The sequence below is a fragment of the Sarcophilus harrisii genome, chromosome 6 (genome assembly GCF_902635505.1).
Source record: "Sarcophilus harrisii chromosome 6, mSarHar1.11, whole genome shotgun sequence".
NCBI lineage: Eukaryota > Metazoa > Chordata > Mammalia > Dasyuromorphia > Dasyuridae > Sarcophilus > Sarcophilus harrisii.
The window spans coordinates 152,323,470-152,345,958 of record NC_045431.1 but is presented as its reverse complement, the minus strand read 5'-3'; the positions used below and the strand labels follow the sequence as shown (position 1 = coordinate 152,345,958).

Genomic DNA, 22,489 nt, shown 5'->3' with positions numbered 1-22,489 from the left:
TTATACTTATGCCCACTAATATACCCATCAGATAACATAAAGTGCATTTCTTCTGTTTTAGCATACTTTTTGCCTGTAAGGTCTCAAATATTCACATTGATTGCCAGAACAAGAAGACTCAAAAATAATTTTTCTGTGATTCAAAGGTACAAGGCCCTTAATCAGCATTTCCAAACAACTACATTAAAGTTGCTTTCTGTAATAGGAAGAGGTGGGAGAAACTTGAGGCATTTGGGATACAGTGGGAAGAAATGGATAAAGGTAATTCAGAATTTCAAGGAAGTCATGTAAACCTATTGTTCCCATTTCCTAAAAACCTAATGTCTCCTCACCCACTTCCAAACTGCCTTTCTCCCCCCAGCAATTCTCAGAAACTACTCTCCCAAATGGCAACAAGTTTGTTATTTGCCAATTCCAAAGGCTTTTATTCTCTCCCAATCTGATCCTCCTTGTCATCTTCCTTCATCTTTAGGAAGGCAACTAAGTGGTAGTGGATAGAGTTCTTATCCAAGCACTTATTAGCTACATGACACAGAGAAAATCACTTAACCCCATTTGCCTCAGTTTCCTCAACTACAAAATGAATTGGAAAGGGAAACATCAAACTACCCCAATATCTTTGCTAGGAAAATCCCAAATATATGAAGAGTTAAACACAAATGAAACTGCAACTATCTTTTTTGAAGCACTGATACTTTTGGTTTGGATCTTTTTTTCTCAGAGAACTCATAATATTTTGGTTATCTTCCTAAGGTCTTACTGTATCATCTGTCAAAGGAGATCAAGATAGGAGATCATCTCGCTTCCCCAAAACTTTAACTATTAAAACTTCAAGGTAAAAGTTGCCATATCTATATCTTTAGTGCTTTCTCTTAAGCTTTAGATTCACATGAAATTTCTATTCAAATGTCCCATCAGTATAACAAATACAAAATAGGAACTTTATTATCATGCTCCCATAAACTTGCTTTTCCCTCCTAATTTCACTTTTTTTTTTTTTTTTGCTCTGGCCAAACTCTTACATTAAAAAAACTTGGATTTTCTTTTAAGTCTTCCATTCTTTCCTCTTGATACCTTGTTACTGATTCCAATCTTAGAAGCACCTCTTTTGGGTCTTTTTTCTCTCCAGTCGTAACTATCACTATGCTAGCAAGGCCCTCATGGAATTCATGCTTCCATATATCTCTTCTCACTGTCACTCTCTTACCCTCTCCCCCAAGTCCCTCTTGCACAGACATTCCAGAATAATTTTTCTTATAATCAAATCTGGTCATGTCACTTAAGGCTCTCTGTCTGGCATCCCTCTACTTTTTCAGAATTATTTCATAATATTCCTTTCAAGTACACTATAATGGCTTGAGTTAAGATTTTTCCTCTGTACTTTCCCCCCATGAACTCCCTTCCCAATCTCTTTTATGTCTATAAAAGAAGAAGTTTTGTTGCATTTTAAAAGTTCTGACACATTTTAAATTTGGAGTTTTTGTTGTTCCTTTTTTCTTAGGAAAAAAAAAGACAGTAACTGCAAGGTCATGTTTTTGTATTACCTTAATTAAGGGAGTTCTCCCAAAGAAGAATCCAAAAAGGTAGGCTGTAATGTCATTGCAGATAACACTTGAGATTGGAACAAGAAACCTTAAAAAGAGTCAGAAGGGGAAAAAAAAAAACAGGTAATTTGATCAAATGGTCCTACTAAAATATGACAACAACCAATGTCAATAATACTGGTGTTTACATCCCTGCTTAGAGCATTGGGGTAGTCATCAAGACTAGGCTCATAGATTTAAATGTCAGTTTTATCAACAAAATAATCTAAATATGATCTGAAATTAACTTAAACTCTCTGAAGGATAATACTAAGTATTAAAAATCTCTTTAATATTAAAATGCAATATCATACCCTAGGACAGATTTAAATGCCAAATCACAAGGATGTTATAGTAGCGGAAAATCAAGTCACAGGTTAGGTTTATTTTATAAAACCTGACTAAAATATCTACTATCTATACAAAAGTCAGGTTGAAAAATCCATTTTACATTAAGAACAGTTTTCTTTTGAAGAGACTGAAGATAAGATTGTCATTTCCTTTAAGCTTTGTCAATAGAGCTCAGACTATGGTAGATGTACCATGTACAGGGGTGGAAACAAGACTGAATCCCAAAGACAAACCCTAACAAAGTATAAAAAGGCTCATAGTCACATTGTCTATAGGGCAATGAGTTTTCCTGGGTACATGACTCTTCAAGACCATCTAAGGTTCAAACTCATTATGACAATGAAATAAGTGATCAAGCAAAAATGTAATCTTAAAATCTTTTAGGTCTCACATTAAAAATCTAAACTAGTTCTACATCTGTGAAGGTGATTCATAATTTACTAACTTCAATAAATCCTAAATTTAAAATTTGTTTTAGAAAACTTACCACAGGTTTTATTCCAATTTTTATTAATTCAATCAGAATTTTTTTAAATGCAAAATTAGTTTTATACTAAGACTTTTAAAGTAAATTTAAAATTCCTGAGCCAATAAAATTCTTCACCTAAAAGTTATTTTAAAATATGAATTTAAAAAATTGATAGAATTTAATGTTTTTCCCATGCCTAACTATAATTAATTTTTAAATGCTTTGTAACTTAATAACAAATTAAAATGTCCATTATCCTATCTTTTTTTAACCAACCTAATACAGATTGTGACTCATTAAATCAGAATTCCAGAATGACTACATGCTGTATATATATATATATATATATATATATATATATATATGATTAAAAAGATGTAAATATTTAATCTAAAGAAAAAGCAATTCTTTCACAGTTCACCACAGATAGCCACATTTTTTTTTTTACAAAAGAACTACAAATTTCCATATTCAGTTTGCATTGCATGAAGTGATAAGTGATAAGACACTTGAAAAAGTGCAACGTTATAATTCTCTAACACTTCAAGGGTCCATGATTTTGTCATTATGAAAGTTCATCAAGTAACAACTCTTCAACATCTTCTTAGGCAGAAAATAAATTGCCATGACCCCTCTACTTTGTTATCAAGTGTAGTTAGATAGTCATCAGAAAGACATGCCATATATTAGCCAACAAATCCAAACACAAAGAGTTTTTTTATCCTGATAATATCAGTGATAGTTTATTTTGTTTGCATTCCTCCACCACTAAAACTATAAAGGAAAACTATTGTTTTTCATCACAAGAAAATTCAATTCATTTTTTGTTACTGATTGGGGAAATTTCCAAGTTTTATTTAGAATTTAAATAAAAGACCTTTTTAAAGACACTATAATATAATGTTCCATATGATTAGAAGCATAGCCATTAAGAATTTGGTCCTTTACTATCAAATATTAAAATAAAAATACATTTTATATTTAACATAATTAAATATTAGAAAGCTGAAATTAGTAAGATTTTTAAATATTAGAGTGTTTGATAAATCATCAGAAAGCAACTTGTTCTTGGTTCCCTTACCATATCATGCCTTCGAACAGATTTTGGATGACAAGATGAGACTGAGTTACAGTTATCAGCAAGGTGACATGAGTCCATGCAAACTGTTAATAGTGCAACAAGATAATAATTAGTGAATGCTTCACAGATCAAAATACTTACAGCAGAAGAAATAAAGAGAAAATGCTTTAAGCACATTCAAATTTTTCAGCAGTTTTAGTATTTAATGTTGTACTTATGCAGTATAATATAACTCTACTGTATAATTGTTTTCTTAAAAGCTAGGAAAAATACTTTTCATTAATTTAATTTCAAAGCATCTGAACTAAAAAAAAAAAAAAAAAAAAGACCAAATGGTAGATAGATACTGTGAGATACATACTTAAACATGTATCTGAATAAGAGGGTTAAATAGATAATGAGGAATTTATGAGGTAATTAGGATATTGCCTATTACCAGTATGGTAGTATTTATGAATTACTGATTAATTTAGATACATTGAGTATTTATATTCCATTGATAGACTAAGAACTACTTTCTTTTCTATAGGTAACTTCCTAACTTCAAACAACTAAAATTAACTGAACATCTGTCAAAAGGTTCAGATGTCCCTAAAATTTCAAACTTTTCTGAGGACTCCAGTGCTGATTATTGCAGTGTGTGGCTTCTACAATTCTTCCCTCTTTAGGCATTTCAATGACCTTTAGCACTTTTACTTAAAGGCAGGTAAGTGAAAGATAAGTATTTTACCTCAAAAACAAACAACCCAATACCTAGTTAAGAAAACAATACATATGGACTACAATACAACTTTGATATATCTGGAATTTTCATTTATTCACAATATACTTGCTTTCTGTTGACAACTAAGAGCAAGTTATTTTTTTTGTTGGTGCTGTTGCCCCAATGATTTTTTCTGGAGGCAACAGGCTGCTGATACAGTTAAAAAGTAGCATTTTGAACTTTTCTAGAGCCTTCTTTCCCATTATTCCTTTACATTACCAATTTGAATTTTAGAATGATAAATTGGATAATTTAACTGCATCATAACATTATAGATTTGGAGCTGAAAGGAGTTTCAGAGACTATCTAGTTCTCATAAAACAAAGGCTCAGAAATAGTGATTTGCTCAAAATCACACAAATATTAAATATATTAACTACAAAAGACTTCTGAATCAATTAAGTATTAAAGACTTCTGATTATAAATGCAGTGAGTGCTCTTTTAAATCTTTTCATATATTAAGAAAAATAAAAAGAAACAAGTATTTAAAATCTGATTTTGAAAATGTACATTTTTAATACATGTATTCACAAAACACTCTATTTTCATAGTAAAATAACTGCACATTAGTTTCATAATTTAAAAAGGAAATTAGTTCAGAATACATGTAGTTAAAGATGCATAAAATCAAGACATGTTAATATGAGGATAGCAATCAATATTAGGAAGAGCACTGCCCCTGAAGTCAAAGGACCACTTGCACTTACAATTTGTGTGACTGAGTTACATACACTTCCTGAGATTCAATTTTCTCATCTGCAAAATGAGTGGGTTGAACTATATGGCCTCTAAGGGTCCTTGTAAGCTATAAATCTATAATCAAATGAGGGCATTTTAATAATGTGGGAATTCCCTGCACTGATGTAGAGAGATTAAGTGATTCAACAATGGTCACACAGCTAGCAAATGTCAAGGGATAAAGGTTCTGACTTCTCGTCTTACTGACTCTGAGTCCAGCACTCTATCCACTATGCCTACCGTCTCTGATAGGACTGGAAATCAATGTTGTAGACAAGTTTATTGTTCCAGTAATAAACAGTACTACTGATACATACATTCTCTACAATACACACATCATATGAAAATATTATCTCCTAGAGAAGAATGGGATAAATTCTTCCCACTGTTAAAGGACTAATGAATAGGTAACAGAAGTAAAAATCTCTAAAAATTATAAATAATAATGTCCAATAATTTTAAAGAATAAAAGAATGTTATATTAAAAAACAAAAAGATTGTTTTAAACTCCAAACTTGAAGGACTTTAAAACAAAGTTTCTTTTTTAAAATTTAAATTGAGTTCAAAAGGGCCTTTTCTAATTTTAATTATTATCTCTTGTCCTAAAGGGTACATGCAGCTTCTTGAAACTACATAATTTCAAATGTTCTTAAGAGTATAGCTAAGAAAAATTTAAAGTACTGATTTCTATAACAAATCAGTGACCATGAAAAATGGTTAATACACACCATGTAAAACTGAAGACGATAATGTTTCTTCACTAAGCTCAGTACAAACATGCAGAAACCTGTACAATAAAGAACAAAAAAATATGCAATTTTCTATCATCTAAATGTATACAATTCAGATTATAAATAAGCAGGAATTCTGGTTATGAAAATGAACCTGTATTATAGCTATCTAAATAGTATTCACTTATATGTTATCTTGTGACCTTTCTTCTATTGCTATCTTGTCCTACTACTGACTTTCAGAATTATGGACTAACAGAATTTACATGTTCAAAGGCATTGAAGAAGCCATGTGACCTAGGCCTCCCACAGGAATTCCATCTATCACCTTGAGAGGTTAGGAAAAGAGTAGCAGCACTGCACTGCTGTCAGTTTCAGTTTTGTTACTTAGTACCTACCTGCGTGATTCTGGGCAGATTATTTATCTTTCTAAGAACTAGTTCCTTCAACTTTGCTTTAAAACCTCAAATCCAACTAAGTGGTCATCTAATGTTTGTGCTTAAGTCCAGCCTCTTAAACTAGTCTGGTATCTGAAAGGACAGTGAATGCTTCTTTTTTATCTCTCACAGAGCCTACTACATAATGAGTGCTCAATAAATCCATTAGATAACTTTAAGAAATAAAACTCCACTCATGTGTAAATGCAATGATATTTTTTATTAGTCAAGTAAATGGATTCTACTTTATAAATTTATTAAGGATTTCAAATGCAGAGGCATACAATTTTAAAAACTAATCTTCTTTAAGATTATGTTCCTTGTCATCATGTTCCTTGCCTCACCATGTTGTCATGGGCAAAGTAAAAACTAAAGAAACATAATCTTGACAAAAAACAAAATTCTACTATATTTCTTATTTCCTAGAATACATGAGCAAACATTTTAACATCTTAATATTTTTAAAAACAATTTATGAATGAAGCATATCTTGTATACAATAAATTGCAATTTTCTAAAACCATGAATTATTTTTTTTCCAAAAATTTCCAAAAAACATATGCTGAAACATGTTTATTTAAAACTGAAATTTCATTTAAAAGTGAAACTCATATCAGTATTTTCTTACCACACATACATGGAAATTTACAGATTAGTATATTCCACCCAAACAAAATGAATTCACATTCATTTTTAGCATACATATGCACGATGTCCCTAGACTATTCTTCCTGTAAGTGTTTTTTAACTTCCTCACAAAAAGTATTAAACAGCCACCTTAAGCTAAACTATAATTCGAAAACCCTACATTAGAGGAGCAAAAAGAATGAGAAGGGAGTTGATGCACAATGAGTGATTTGGCTTCATCTATCATCTAACCCTCCTAATATATGGTATGCAATTAAGTTGGGGAAAAAAATGATTTGCTTATTATGAAATCAGCATCTCAAAATACAATGTATACAAATAGATTCAGAAATAAAGGAAGGGTAGCATTGTTTAAATGTGTCTGAATTTAAGAATTCAAACTAAGTCTATACCTATTTTTTTATTTAGTTTTGCCTGTGCTTCATAATGAAACAGATTTATTCTCTGTTCAAGGAACTTCAGAAATAGAAATTCCTTTTCTTAAACTATCCTGATTCATTGCTTTTGCTTTGGTTACATAATCAAAAGCTGAAAATCTGGTATAAAAACAAATGGTAACAATAAATGTAGGTAGATTTTGTTTTGGCACATGAACAATGAAAAACAGTGAAATAAAAACAAGGCATAAAGACAACTTAAAATTAGATAGAGAACTGAGTTTTTATTTTCTGTTTCATTTTTCTCTCTTTATCATCCTTAGTACATTTGTACAAGGACTGACACATAGTAGCTAATCAATAAATACGTGTAGAATGGCCCTGAACAAGAAAGAACGTGAAGGCTTTCTCTTAGACAAAGAACATCAAGTCACAAGGGTGACTCCCTTCGTTTTAGAGATGAAGAAATTGAGGGCTTGAGACTGGAAGGACTGAAATTAAGAACATCTTGAAGGACACCAAACAAATTTTTGCATCTTCTAATAGGCCTGGGCCTTCTCAATCAGATGTATTCAGCTTACAGAGCCTTGGGTCCAGTATTATTCTACCTATTTTCACATACAAAAGGAAACACTACTACTCAGAAAATTCCTTAACTACTTCTTTCTCACTATAATACAATGTTACAATTTGAAAGGACTTTTGTCTAATCTTTTACAGAAAAGGAAATTGAGACCCAAAGATATCATAACTGTAAATTACAGTCAGCAGAACAGAGACTATGGTTAGAAAGATTTTCTTTCTGTAATAATGCCGCAAGATTGGGAAGGGGAAAAGTGTTGAATATTAAAAAATCTTACAAAAATAATAGGATTTTCATTTTTTAAATATTATGATGCAACCTATCAGGATGTATTAGAAAGCTAGTAAAGTGAAAAACAGCCAGAATTCCACTGTTTTTTTCCTGAAAATAAAGCTCCAAAAGACATGACAGTCAAAATCCAGAGCTTCCAGGTCAAAGAAAAAAAAATACTAGAATCAGATGGGAGAAAAAAAAAGCCACAGTCACCAATATATAATATTTAGCAGCTGTAGCAATACCTACTATAAAGGAATTGAAAACAGATTATAATTCTACAATAGGAAAAAAAGAACCTGCATAAATTAGGCTTCTAATTATTTTTGATGAAAATGCAAGAGCTGAGGAGTAACATAGGTGTCAAGAGTAACATAACAAGGTAAATACAAGTAAGCAACCAGAAGGGACTATACAAAAATCAAGTATCAACACACTAACAGAGGAAGATGATACAAAATTTCCTTCAGAACTACAATGTCTTCAGGGGTCTGGAGAGAGTTAAGTAAGATAGATGCCCTTTTTGGAGTAGTTTCATCATGTTTTGATAAACATCAACAAAGAAGCAAAGGAAGAGGAAAAATGAATACACTTAAGGAAGAAAAGGGGAGAAAGAGCAAACTCTCTCTCCTTGTATACTATGTGATCTCATCAATTTCCAGGGATTCAATTAAAAGATCTTGCTGACAATTCTCAAATCTAACTTCTCTGATTATCTCCATTTTGCACCTCTAACTACCTATTGGCATTGAAAACTGAAATCATTTTATTTCTCCTTAAATCCTCTTCTCTTCCAAATTTTTCTATTACACTTGATTAACCATCTTCCTAGTCATCCAGACTCATAATCTAGGTGTCATTCTTGACTTGCCTTTCACCCACCCACCCACCCATAGGAAATCTATTGCAATCTTGCTGATTTTAACTTTAATAACATCTCTTATACATGTCCTCTTCTGCCCTCTGACACTGTTACCACTCTAGTGTGGATTCTCCATCCAGTCTCTAGCTCTGCACTCTATCCTCCACTCAGCTGTCATAGGGATCTTCCTAAAGAACAGGTCTGACCACAATTCACACCCTTTCCTCCACCTTCTATGAGAAGCCTTTTTTGATTCCCTTTAAATGCCATTGCTTCTGTTGATTACATACAGAATTTTGAAAAGTTAGGAATTATAGTTTTCTGGCAACTTCTGAATAGTAATGGAAAGGAGCACACATTTCTAGGCTAAGAATGGCATCTTACCAAAAAAAAAAAAAAAAAAAGAACCATGTTCATGAAAGGCATAAATCCCTCAAAAGCAAATGCAGAAAAGCAGAAATATTACAAATGTTTCAATGACTACAATGAAATAAAAATCCATGGAAGGAAGAATGCAAAATTATTTCAATACAAAAGAATTGATGGGTCAAAGAACAAAACAAAAACAATTTCATTAAAAATAATGCCAATGAAACAACCTATGAAAATTTTGGTCATGGCAATTGTTGGGGAAAAGTTTGTTTCTCTAAACATCTTCATTGGAAAAGGAACAGACCCATAAGTTGGGCATGCTTCTAAAAACACTGAAAAAACAAGGAAAACAAAAAAGCACCAAAATATAAATCCTAAAAATTTAATAGAATAACAAAATTGAAAACACTTGAAAATAAAAAAATAAAACAAAACAAAACAAAAAAACTAGGGGCAGTTTTTCCCTCCAGTAAAACAAATCATTTTTTAAAAGGGAAAAACATTAATAACAGAATAAAAATGAAAAAGAAATTGTAAAGTAATAAGCAAATTTCAAAGTAGTTTACACAGGATTGTTACAATACACGTACAGACCAAGTATTTAATACCACACCATACACATTTCTATTAAAAACCTTAGAAAAGGAGTAAGTGGTATCTCCTTAATATGTTAATATCTATCTAAAACCAAACAAGCAAAATATGTAATGTGGATAATACACTAGAACACCTTTCCAATAAAATCAGGTACAAAGCAAGACTGGGCATACACTTTTAGATGTAGTGCTAAAAGTGCTAGATATATAAATAAGACAGGAAAAAATAGATAAGCATACTTTAGGAGAAAACAGAATTATCATTTTTTTGAAATATGATGATTTACTTAGAAAACCCTAGAATCAATTAAATTAACTGACATAATAATTTCACTAAAGCAGTACATAAATCATCATCATTATTACCAATAAAAAGGAAGAGATTTAGTAATCTCATTCAAAATAATTGCAGAATATATAAAATACTGGATAGTCTACCTTCTAAGACAGAAATAAAAAAAAAGTATATGTATACAAATATAAAACACTTTATTGGAAATACATATCTAAATAACTAAAGAAATATTAATTGCACATAAGGTTGATTGAACTGATATGAAAATCATATTAAACTGATTACTTATTTAGCGTCACATTAATTAAATTACCAAAAGACTAATTTATACAGACTTTTAAAAATGAAATTCATTGAAAGAACAAAGAATGATCAAGAATCTTAAATTTTTTAAAAGGTAAATAGGACTAACTAAAACAGATTTTAAACTATGCTACAAAGTAGTAAACATCAAAATGATTTGGCAATGGTTCCTGGAATAGATTAAGTACACAAAATACTGTAACAAACAATCTTGGTAAGTTAAGTGTTTGATAAGCCTGAACAACTTCTTAAGTTAAGATCTTATTTTTAACTGCTTGGAAAACTGGACAATAGTCTGTTAGAAATTAAACTGAAGTCAACACCTTATATCATATGTTAAGAAAAAGTTCCCAATGGATGTATGCTGTAAATATAAATGGTCATATAATAAACACACAGGATAACAAAAAAGAAATTGCATTTCAGAAACATGGGTAAGAGAAGAGTTTATGACCAAAGAATAGAGATGAATTAAGCTGATTAAGTGAGTGATTCTGATTACATAAAATTTTTGCAGAAATCCAATTCAAGTAAAACTAGAAGAACTAGGGAAAAATCTTTTCAGCAAATTTCTCTGATAAAGATCTCATTTCTAAGATATATAGGGAACTGATTCAAATATTTAAAAGAAGCAGATTAATATGAACAGATCATTAAATAAGAACAGGCATTTCTCAAAAGATGCTATCAAAGCTATTCATACTCATGACAATAACTGGAAACTGGAAGATGAAGAAATTAATTCCTTGAATAGATTAAGTACACAAAATAGTGTAAATTGTAGAATAGCTGAACATATTATGGCATATCAATATGTTAGACTGGTATTGTGCCATAAGAAATGATGCAAGTTCCTATTTCAAAGAAACCTAGGAAGATCTATAATGAATTGAGGCAGAGTGAAACAGTAGATCCAGAACAATTTATAAATTGTAAAGACACCGTAAAGACAAAACACAATGAAAGACTTCAGAATTCTAATCAATACAATGACCAGCCATGATTTCAGGAGAGTAAATATGATGAATGCATGATTGGTCATTGTGCTTCAATCTCAAATAAGACCAAAATGGCACCACCATATTGGATTCAAGCTATAGTATTTTGGACTGGTTGCTCAAATCAATACAAGTTCAGAAAGCTCTACTATATTTCAGGCACAAATAGTCCACATGAACATATGGAGTAGAGATGTCTCAACATTTGTGCACCTCACATTTCTTTTGAGTTACTTCAATCCTGCTTTGCTCATAGAGCTTAGTGGTTTCTTTGATGTGGGCACACTATCATAGTAGTCCTTTGCCAGTGTCTTCCACTGATTCCAAAATTTTTTAGAGAGTCCTTGAGAGTGTCTTTGTATTGCGTTGTCTGACCACTATGTGTGTCATGCTTGAGTTCTCCACAAAATAGTATTTTGGGCAAACAATATTTGGCACTAAAATACTGTGGCCAAACCATTTGAGTTGTGCTATCTATAGTAGAGTTTGAATACTTGGCAGGTTAGTTCAAGAGAAAACCTCAGTGCCTGGCAGCCTATTTTCCCAGGTGATATTCGGAATATTCTTAAGACGATTCAAATGGAAGCAATTCGGTTTCCTAGAGTGGTGCTGGTATACTGTCCAGGTTTCGCATGCATACAACAATGAGATAAGCACAATGGCCTTGTAGATCTTCATACCGGTAGGCAGTCTAATCCCTCTACTCTCGCACAATTCTGTTCAGAGCTTCCCACAACACCGAGCTAGCATGGCATTCTATGAGTCAAGCTCATCACCTACTTAAGACATCCCTGGAAGATATATTGCCATAAGAAGTGAATTTATCCACAGCTTTCAAAATTTCTCCAATTGCTTTAACTGATGGGTCTATGTATGGTTGATGTGGTGCTGGCTGGTGGGCACTGGGCTAGAAATTAACACTGCTATTTCCAAGGCTCTTGACTTCAGAGTTCTTGTCTTTCTCTATTGGAGTTTGAGAGACATAGTGGTCTAACTTTCATGGCAAAAGCTATCTCCTGAATCTCTCTCACAGTAATTTTTTGGTAGTCAAAACTCATCTAGTCAACAAGCTTACATGCCTACCAAAAGGAGTGAAATGCAGGTTCATGATTGCCACTTGCATAAAAGCACAACTTCAGTGCAAATGTTTCCGCCATAATAAATCTTGATGAGGTCAAAGAAAAATTTTTATTAAGAACCTCATTATCAATGTGCTGGAAAAGGGCAACCTTATAATTGTGGGTGATTTTAATGCAAGAGTAGGCACAGACTACCAGACATATCAGGGATTCCTTGGGAAGGATGGAGTTGGACACAGCAACAGCAATGATCATTTACTACTAGAGATCTGTGCATCTTTTCATCATCAATACTGTCTTTGATTTATCTAAATGCAATAAAACTTCATGGATGTATCCTCATAGCAAACACTGGCATTTAATAGACAATATTCTTATGAGGAAAAGAAATAGATAGGATAAAGGCAATGGTTCCACTGTTAAAATGATCTTCTCTGATGCTTGTGGTTAATTTTTACATAACAGTTAACACCAAAAAAACCCAAAGTTTTCCATCAGCCAATACCACATCAGCCTGTAAATTACAGCAAATGGAGAAATTCTGAAAGCTGTGGATAAATTCACTTACATTTGTCTTAATGGTTTGAATTTTCTTTCCAATTTTGGTGGGAAAGGGAGAAGTTAGAAGGTAAGAATTCAAGAAAAAAAGTAAAAAGAATTACTGAATGGTTTTTTTTCAGGGTTCAGAGGAGAACAAAGGAAGACCAGAAAGAATCACAAGCAGGAAAACTTTCAAAGTTATGTATTGAATATACTACATGCTTAAAACCAAAAGCAAGCCCTGTAATAAAGAACTGGTTTCATGTACTTTCCTCTTCTGTCCTAAAAATATTAAATCACATACCAAAGACTGAAAAAATATGTGAATAGGTTAGATTTGTAGCAGGGTTATAAGGACAGATAAATATTAGGAAAACAATTAGATTATTCTATTATGATAGCAACAAAAATCAACAGAAAATATATGATAAAGGCAGGAAAAGGTTTTAATAAGTCCTAGCACTCATTTATGTTAGGAATATTAAAATGAATAGAAATAAAAGAACCCTGCCATAAAATATGTTCAAAATTATTTACATAATGTTGAAATTTAAATTCCCTATTTACAATGAAAAAAGTTTTACCCGTAAGATAAGGGATAAAGTAGAGGTTTCCACTACTATTTAAAATTGCTCAAGGTATAAAAGGACAAGAAGAAATGAGGCAATTAGGATAACCAGAGAGTAAGTTCCTAAAAAAACCTTAAGAGTTGAAAAATCAAAATTACTTTTAAAAAAAGAGGAAGAAAGAAAATATTCTATTAAAATTATAAAATATATATAGGAGTTAATGAACTAAGATGCACAAAGCAGTCTTCATTAGAAATCAGGAAGACAATTTAAAATTCAGTCAATAAAAATTTATACAGCACTTATTACATGCTATACACTGTGCCAAAGGATGTAAGGTGTATGAGGGATGAAAATTAAACAAAACAAAATAAACAAGATCTTATCAAGGAGCTTGTCATCTACTACATGTCTTCCTATCACTCTCTGAAACACCTATAATTTCTAGTTTTCTGAGGTTCTGCACAAAACATGATTTTTCTTTGAACTAATGTTTAAATTTTAAAAATTACCATAAGCCTTAAACATGAACATTTTTAATATATAGTTTTTTTAAGTAAAAATTAAAATTTTTGCAGTTTTAAGCAAAATCACACTCACTTCTTTATTTCCCTATCTGAACTTCCTTCTCTGTTCCTTCATCCTGAGTTCAAATCTGACTTTAAATATTTACTAGCAGCATCTCCCTGAAGAAATCATTTAATATCTACCTTTCCTCATCTGTAAAAATGGGAATAACACCACCTACTTTCTGATACAGATCTCATTACCTATTCACACCAAATTCTTAATGGAAGTCATCCTTTCTAATAAGTAAGGACAGCTAAACACACATATACATTGGGCTATATTTAAAAATGTGTTTTATTCTATACTTCTATGGCAAGAGGTAGAAAACTTCCTTCAATTTCTGACTGATCCATTTGTATGTTGGTAAGGCATTCAAGGCCACTGATTAGAATGCTTACTTCATTTTATATTAGTTTTTATGTCTTCCCTTTTTTCTTATGGTCATTTTATGACATTATGGTCATTTTACATGAAAGAAATTCCATTATGTTAATGTATCACTATTTATTTAGCTATTCTTGAAATATTTAGCATATAATTTGCTTTCTTTGATTTCATTTTCAGGTTATCAATTCTCCTTCCCTGTTTAAATCAAACATAAAAATTGTACCATAAAAGGCATAATTTGATTATCACAGAATCTCAGATCTGTTCAGATTTCAGCATGTGGTCCTGCAGGTTGATTTGCCCCTACACTGCATGTCACTATTCAATAAGTCACTTTTCCTTGTGATTTTCCAACATTCTGCTCCATTATACTTTGCAAATGTATTTGTATTTCAAGATGGAATTGCTTTTGGTTCCTTTGTCTTTCTTGGCCAAGAAAATTAAAGAGGCTAAGGTTATTTTGGATTCTTTTGGTCTCATTGTGGCAACTTTTGTATTTCCTTAGAATATACTAATAATCAGAGCTAATTTATTTAGTTTTATCATATCATGTTTTAAAGTTAAATTATTTAAATGAGTCAGCTTTGTACATGTTATCTTCATTTTCAATAGAATGTAAACTCCCTGAAGTCAGATAATATTTGTTAAATTTTTGTCTTTATATCTTCAACACTAAACACAATGATATATACATAGAGAAGTTATTTGATTTATGTTGAGGCAACTGTTTCTTTTAATTTGTTCTTAGCTCTTGTCTTCATATTATCAAAAGCTAGTTAGCTGACATAAGACTGATTATGATTTTTTTTTTTTTTTTTGCTGAGGCAACTGGGGGTTACTTCCCCAGGGTCACACAGCTAGAAGTATTAAGTGTCCAAGGCCAGATTTGAACTCGGGTCCTCCTGACTTCAAGACTGGTGCTCTATCCACTGCACCATCTAGCTGCCCCAAGACTGATTTTTAAATCAGAAATTTAAAGACAAAAAAGACTGCACAAGAAATTAAATTTCAATTATAGATTTAAGGCATATATTAAATTTGAGACAAATTTGTTTCTGGGCCCCATTTGGAATTTTTTCTGTACATTTTTTTGGTGTAGCAAAATCTGTAGATTGTTTCTATTATTGTTAATGTTCTTATTTACATAATTGAAGTCAGGGTTTACATTATTATTTGGGTTAAGCTTCTTTTGATTTGTAGCATTCTACATCTCCCCATATTTCTCAGTATTTTTTAATATTTGGTATTTGTGACATATTTCATTACAGTTCTAAACCACAATCTGTTGTGACATTCCACTTCAATTTGACACATAGCTTTATTTTTGCTATTATTTAAAATGTTACTATTAATATTTTATGCCAATAGGTATTTTATTCCTTTAGACAGATAGTTCTGAAATGATTCATTTTAATAGATATTTCCTGTAACACAACAAATTTTTTTCTTCTGTGATAATGTTCAATGCTTCCATGTTTAATGCCTTTTGATTTATTAGACTTACATAACTTCACAAAGTAAGCTTATCTTGTAATAGAAATGCAGTCAAGCAAAATAAACCAATGAAGCGGCCACTTTTGAAAATTAGTACCTCGTTGACATCTATACTCCCACTTCCCTGCCAAGAGGAAAGAGGTAGACTTTACCCACTACTGATATCTTCCTGAAAGATTCAGGATGTGACAAGGCTTCTAAGTATCTAGAGAAGTATTGGTCTATTCCATTTTTAAATAGCTAACATTTTCCTACATATTTTTCACTACTTTTTCCTTTATCCACCTTCCAAACAAAATAACTTGAGTAATCAAGGGAGAAGTGAGGATAGGAAAGAAAATCCATTTATCTTTCCTTTCTTCCTCTAGCTTATATCACAATTTTCCTTTGGTTCTGGGACCTGAAACTACTACTATAATAAACATTTCAAAAATTTTAAGCAGTTTTAATCTATGATTTTTAGGATATCCCAAAATCACTACTAAGCATGTTTAAAGCTTGGGAAAGCAATGATTTGACACACTTTGCACGTAGAGGAAGATGAGAAGACTTCTTTAGAACTTGAAGTCAATCATATTAATCAAAACTCCCTTATTTACAAAAAAGAAATCCAGAGGGCAAATTCATTGTCATTTCAGTATATTTAACTAAGAAGTTTGTGCTCTCTTTGAAGAAAAAAGAATATATACACCATCAGTCTACTATTAAAGCATTAAGTAATTTCTGAATTGTTGTTGCTCAGTTTTCTAGGCAAAAATACTGGAGTGGTTTGTAAATTCCTTTTCCAGGTCATTTTACAGATGAGAAAATTGAGGCAAGCAGCATTAAGTTAGTTGCTCAAGGTTACACCGCTATTTTCTAAAGCCAGCTTTGAATTCAGGAAGTTTCTGACTCCAGATCAGGCACTCTATCTACTGCACCATCTAGTCATCCCAATTTCTAAATTACCCAGCCTCATTCAGTTATATGTCCAATAACAAGATCAGGAATCCTTATTTTCACACAGCTATGTAAAAACATTTCAGAAATTCAAAACTTTTACATGAAAGGAAATGCATCATGATTGGCCATCATTTAAACTAGTAAAGGCATAAAATAAAAATTAAAAAAAAATTTCCCCTAGATAAACAAAAGAATGTAATGTTTTTAAAAAATAGTTAATGAAAAATGTGGCCAGTTGGAACCCTCATTGAAACTTGATCAGACGTCTTTATCAGAAAAAAAACAAATACTAATTCACTATGGTAACAAGTTTACAAATACTCTCAAAGTCTTTGTTTTCCTAGTTCTTGAAACAAAATTTCAAGTGATCCAATCGTATAAACTCAATACTCCTCGTGATTGTCATTCTGCATTGTCTTCATTCTGCTAAACTGATTATAATTTCACATGGACTTCTTACCTTAAAATATGTTTCATTCTTTTAAACAGCAGGAGTGCTTTTTCAAACAAAACTTAAGACTAAAGAATTGTCTTCTCCCAAATGTTAGGGGGATACTTCAGAAAGGAAACAAGGGACCAAGAGAAAAGTGAATAGAATGAGAATGAAAAAAGAGTAGGCAAGACCTCTGACAGGAAAGCTGGAGCAAATGATGCCTTACATTCGCTGGTGTGGAGTAGTTTTTTTGTATATAAAAATAGAAATGACAACTTATTTCATCTGATTGTTGTGAGACTTAAATAACTGAAATGTTAAAAGTATGTTTGTAAATCTAAAAGCACTGAATGTTTATTGTTATTGTCTGGAAACTAAGAGGGACTATTTGATAATTATAATTAGCATTTATTTGATCTTATTCCACCTCCTAACCTATTTTCGACCACCTTTATTTAAGTAGGAATCTGAGTGATTCTTTGGGTTTAGAAATATAGGACCCTGAAGTAGGAAGTCATATGTATAGGCAGTAACTTTTTGCATGATATTTAAAGGTTTTTCACATCTCTTTGTACATACATATTTCTAAAATGTAGTTGTCAACAGAAAGGTCATCCTAAGTCTTTTCTTAAAAGTTTGGAGTAACATGGTAATAATATAACCATTCATTTCTTAATTGCTAAGGTTCAGAGCTCAAATAGGAACCATCTTCTTATTCCCCAACCCCGCATAAAACCCACTTAAGCAAAATGTAAAAAATCATTCACCAAAGAACCTTTTCAAAGATGATTACTCTGTTAAAAAAAAAAATAAATTCTAACTACTACTAATTTCTAATTTACTTTAATTCTAATTAACTTCTATTACAGCATATTTTAAAATGTTTCTAATGATCTTGGGGAAAGTATTTGACTCTCTGTGTACATTATGTAAATCTATCTCTATAATTTCTAGATTCTCCTTCCATGTAGTATGTATGACCTATTTATGATCTGTTTACCATAAAAACAATTCATATTCTAGAACTTCCACTAAAGGTTCTCCCTTGTTTCAGACTGGACACAGATCTGTTGCCTATTCATGGGATGATAAATTGAAATGAAATGAAAAGATGACATAAAATAAAGATTTACTACAATTCACATTTGATATGAATACACCAACCACAATCTGAAAAAGGAATTCTCTCTTTGCTTACCTGCCAGATATAGCGCAAATGATATAAATCGATGGTAGCGAATAAGGAACTGAAGTTGCTCTTCTCTTTGAACAAATGTAGCAAAATAATCTGCTACAGTCTCTCCATAGAAAAAGTAGTTGACACACAGTAAAAAATACCTGTAATATAAGAACTATCAGCCTATTTTTCTTTGATGAATATGATCATCAGACACCCTCAATAGAGCTATCTTATACATAGAACAATACAAAAGAAATCAAAATAAAACGTTGAAAAAAATCAATCTGATTAAAAAGTAGTCCATCAATATGTGCTCAACGGGGCTAGACCAAACATTATTTTATGTTTTAATTTCAAGGTATCCTTAAAAGCTAGCCATTATAATTAACATCTAATCAGTAGCAATTAGCATGTATTTTTTAAAATAGGTTACAATACAATTTTTTAGAGATTTCTTCTGGGTGTTAAATAAAATTCCCTAAGGGAAATAGAAATGAAGGGATTACTTCAGAAACAATAGTTTCATATTTTAAAAGGCAATGGAAAAAAGAAAATCTCTCCATGGTCCAATTAACTTTAGTCTCTGATACCTCCAGCAAAGCAATGGGAGAAGGGGAAGACCATAGCTTGCTTATATCCACCCCACTTTCACTGCCAAAAACCCCATGCTCCAAACTAAATGATTCAATGGAATCATCCATTTCCTTGACTGCATATTGTTGAATTATTTCCCCCTTTTTCTTGATTCTCTACATTTAATCTATAATACAAATTTTACTACTTCTTCCCTTGGCATCTTTCTCAAGTCCATGTTTTTCTCATGTGTAGAGAGTCTATAATCTTCCTGAACTCATATTCTATAAGTATAATTGTGTGAGACTAATCTTCATTAAACAACATTTTTATCATGCTACTCAAAAACCTATGGTAACTCCCTACTATGCCCAATGTAATAAGTCTAAACTCTCTGGCCTTCAAGTTCCCCAATAATCTGACTGTCACACCTCGCTCATAAACACATCTAGTGTTACTGTTCAATACCTTCACTACTTGACTTGGTCTCTCCCACATCAATGCCCTCTTGCTGCCTTCCCAAATGGGGATGTCCTACATCTATGGAAATTCCACCCAGCTCTCAAAGCCCAGATCCTATGTTATTCTTGAAATTCTGATTGTTCATATCCATATATGAAATCTTTGTGTACTTAAAGTACTATACAATTCAGTACTTAATCTTTGCCCCACCCCTGTTTCTGCATATTCTTAACCAAGGATCCATGTGAAAGGGCAAAGAGCAGACTAAATAAATACCTGATGACTGACATAGTGATGCCTCACTTATTCAGGGCAATGAAATTATTTTAGGGTTTACAAGCAGCATTCTCCTCTTTGTATCAAAGACTATCAGCACTGGGATTGAAATTTACTCAGACTAAGGTATTAAGGTATTAAGATGAATAGGCTAAGAATTGCATTTTCAATATTCATTCTTACATCAGCAGGAAAAGAAAAGGGTACTTCCTTGACCCAGATAGCACAGCTTTCTTTAAGGATTGGTGGAAGGTGGAAGGTGGGAACAGTCAATATAGAAGCTACCTTACTATTGTAGTGATGAGACCTCGCCATCCTTTCTTTAAACTTCCTCTCTCTATGAAGGAAATCAGGACCACAACACTAATACAGCATGGTCAATAGAAGTCATTTCTAATGGTGGTCTGACTTGCTCAGCCATGGTAAGATTAATAAACCCCTTTAAAATTATACTATGACAGCACTTAACCTAAGCAATTTGACCATGCTATTTTATGTAATTATGTGAAATAGTTTTAATTTGGTGTAGAAGTCCAATCATGACTTATTTATGAAGCAAATATCCTTCTCTCACTTTTACTATTGTTAAGTGAAGTAAGAATTTCAGTTCTGTAATTTAAAATGGATGTGGAGTTTTGAACTTCACTTCCCAATCACATTACTATTTTACAAATAGTATAAAGAGAGAGGAAAAGTTTACATAGACTTAATATTAATAGGAAATCTAAAATGTCATATATGACCACACACAATATATGATTATACATAAATTGTGCAATGTTAAAAGTTGGCAAATATTAGAAATATTAAATTTTTCTATCTTTCAATCACATAAAGGAAAATAAGGAAGTGAGAAAGAAACTACAAAGATATTGTCATTGCCTAGATTACTGTCTTAAGATGAAATGTGGGCTATAAAAGATTGTTTCTGTGAACTGAGTTTGACTTAGAATAACATAACAAATAAGGAGTAAAAACAAATATTCTTTAAGTACAAATAGTAATTCAGAGAAATTAAAAGGTTGAAGGAGGTAAGAGCAGATTAATAAAGGCTGAAATAAGAAAACAAAATTGAAACAAGGGAGGCAAAGTCAAGATGGGGTGGGGTGAGGGAAAGATGGGGTACATAGAGAAGGGCAATTAGCTGAGAGCACATTTATAATCAGAAATGGACTTAAGAAAATCAAATTCTCGAATTGATTGTTGTTGCTGTGTTGCTAACTCTCCTTCAAAAGAACAGATCTTAACTCATCCAAATGTTTGCCCATCCTATGAAATTCTTATACATTTATTCTTCACCTTTGTGTCTATTAGCTATCTCTTGTTCTTGCCTCAAATAACCTATTTTCTTTTTCTCCCACACATGCCTTAGATGGCATCCATTATGTTAATTCGCCTTTTCAAATGCTTGTTTGCAATGTGATAAATCAATTCATATCTCCATCGTCTCTTCTTTGGCTTCTGTGCTAATACTCTCCTATCTAATTTTTAGAAGACCATTGCCTATCTAATAGCTATAAAGCATTGGAAAAATATAGGTAATAAGAAGACAGGTCGCTGTTTTATCTAAGTGTGAACAGGAATAAGGTTCAGTTGCCTTTGATGAAATCACAAAGTACTTTGCTACTATTTCAGTGGATTTCCTCCATGAAAGTAAACACCTGTTTATTCATCCCCTCATCCATTAGATCAACCAGAAAGTTGAACACTTCCTATTTTTTTTCCAATGAGTCTTGTTAAATTTTGATCTATGCCTGAGATAGATCTTAATGGAGAAGAACCTTTAACATAGCATTTTGCTCTACCAATCAAATGTTCTCTGATAGTAAAGCCAATCAGCACAGTGGAATTTCATATTCTCTATGTCTTTCATCCAATTCTGCAACAATAAAGGTTTGATTTCACATAGAGTTATATCACTTATGAAGCCTGCTTATTTCCAATATCTAATCAAAGATACCCTCAATGTGTGTATTTATTATTTTCACCAAAATTTTATATAGATGGAGGAAAAGACATATATAATAAATAGTTCATTAAGGTGCTCTTTAAGTGGCCTATTCTGAGTAATAAGATGATCTCTGATTCTTCTACCTCCTTGGTATCTCGTTCCTTTCTTTTAAGAATGAATCTCTAATTATCTTACATTTGTATTGCCTCCAGCATATAACTCCTCTGTGTACATTTGGTTGAATACAGTTGCCTTTTCTGTCTTTTGTTCTTTTCCATTCTGTTTCTGTATCTTTTATACATGTCTGACAATGTATTTTTAGTCAAGTAAAAATGTGTTATGTTCACTGGTCTTCTTTGAAGAGATAATAATAATTATCTATAATTCTTTTAAGATTTTACAAATGAATTTATCATCTAAACTTGCCTTTCCCTTGACTGATATATCTCTCTACAAGTCATTCAAACATTTTATTTGATTTCATTTTTTTGAGCACTTATGGTTATTTTTATGGCACCTGATTTACAGTTAAACCTCTGCATGAAATCACTATAACTGGTATCAATGTGGGT

At 31.8% G+C, this 22,489-nt stretch overlaps 1 protein-coding gene across 1 annotated transcript in view; it reads right to left on the bottom strand.

The window, feature by feature from the left end:
- CDS1 (CDP-diacylglycerol synthase 1) overlaps window positions 1-22,489 on the bottom strand; it is a 72,638-nt gene that overhangs the window by 13,892 nt on the left and 36,257 nt on the right. The window contains exons 5-8 of the mRNA XM_023505772.2: window positions 18,674-18,813; window positions 5,715-5,773; window positions 3,485-3,567; window positions 1,545-1,632 (exon numbers count right to left, since the gene is read on the bottom strand). Of these exons, the coding sequence (XP_023361540.2) occupies window positions 1,545-1,632; window positions 3,485-3,567; window positions 5,715-5,773; window positions 18,674-18,813 (370 nt within the window). The remainder of the gene's footprint in view (window positions 1-1,544; window positions 1,633-3,484; window positions 3,568-5,714; window positions 5,774-18,673; window positions 18,814-22,489) is intronic.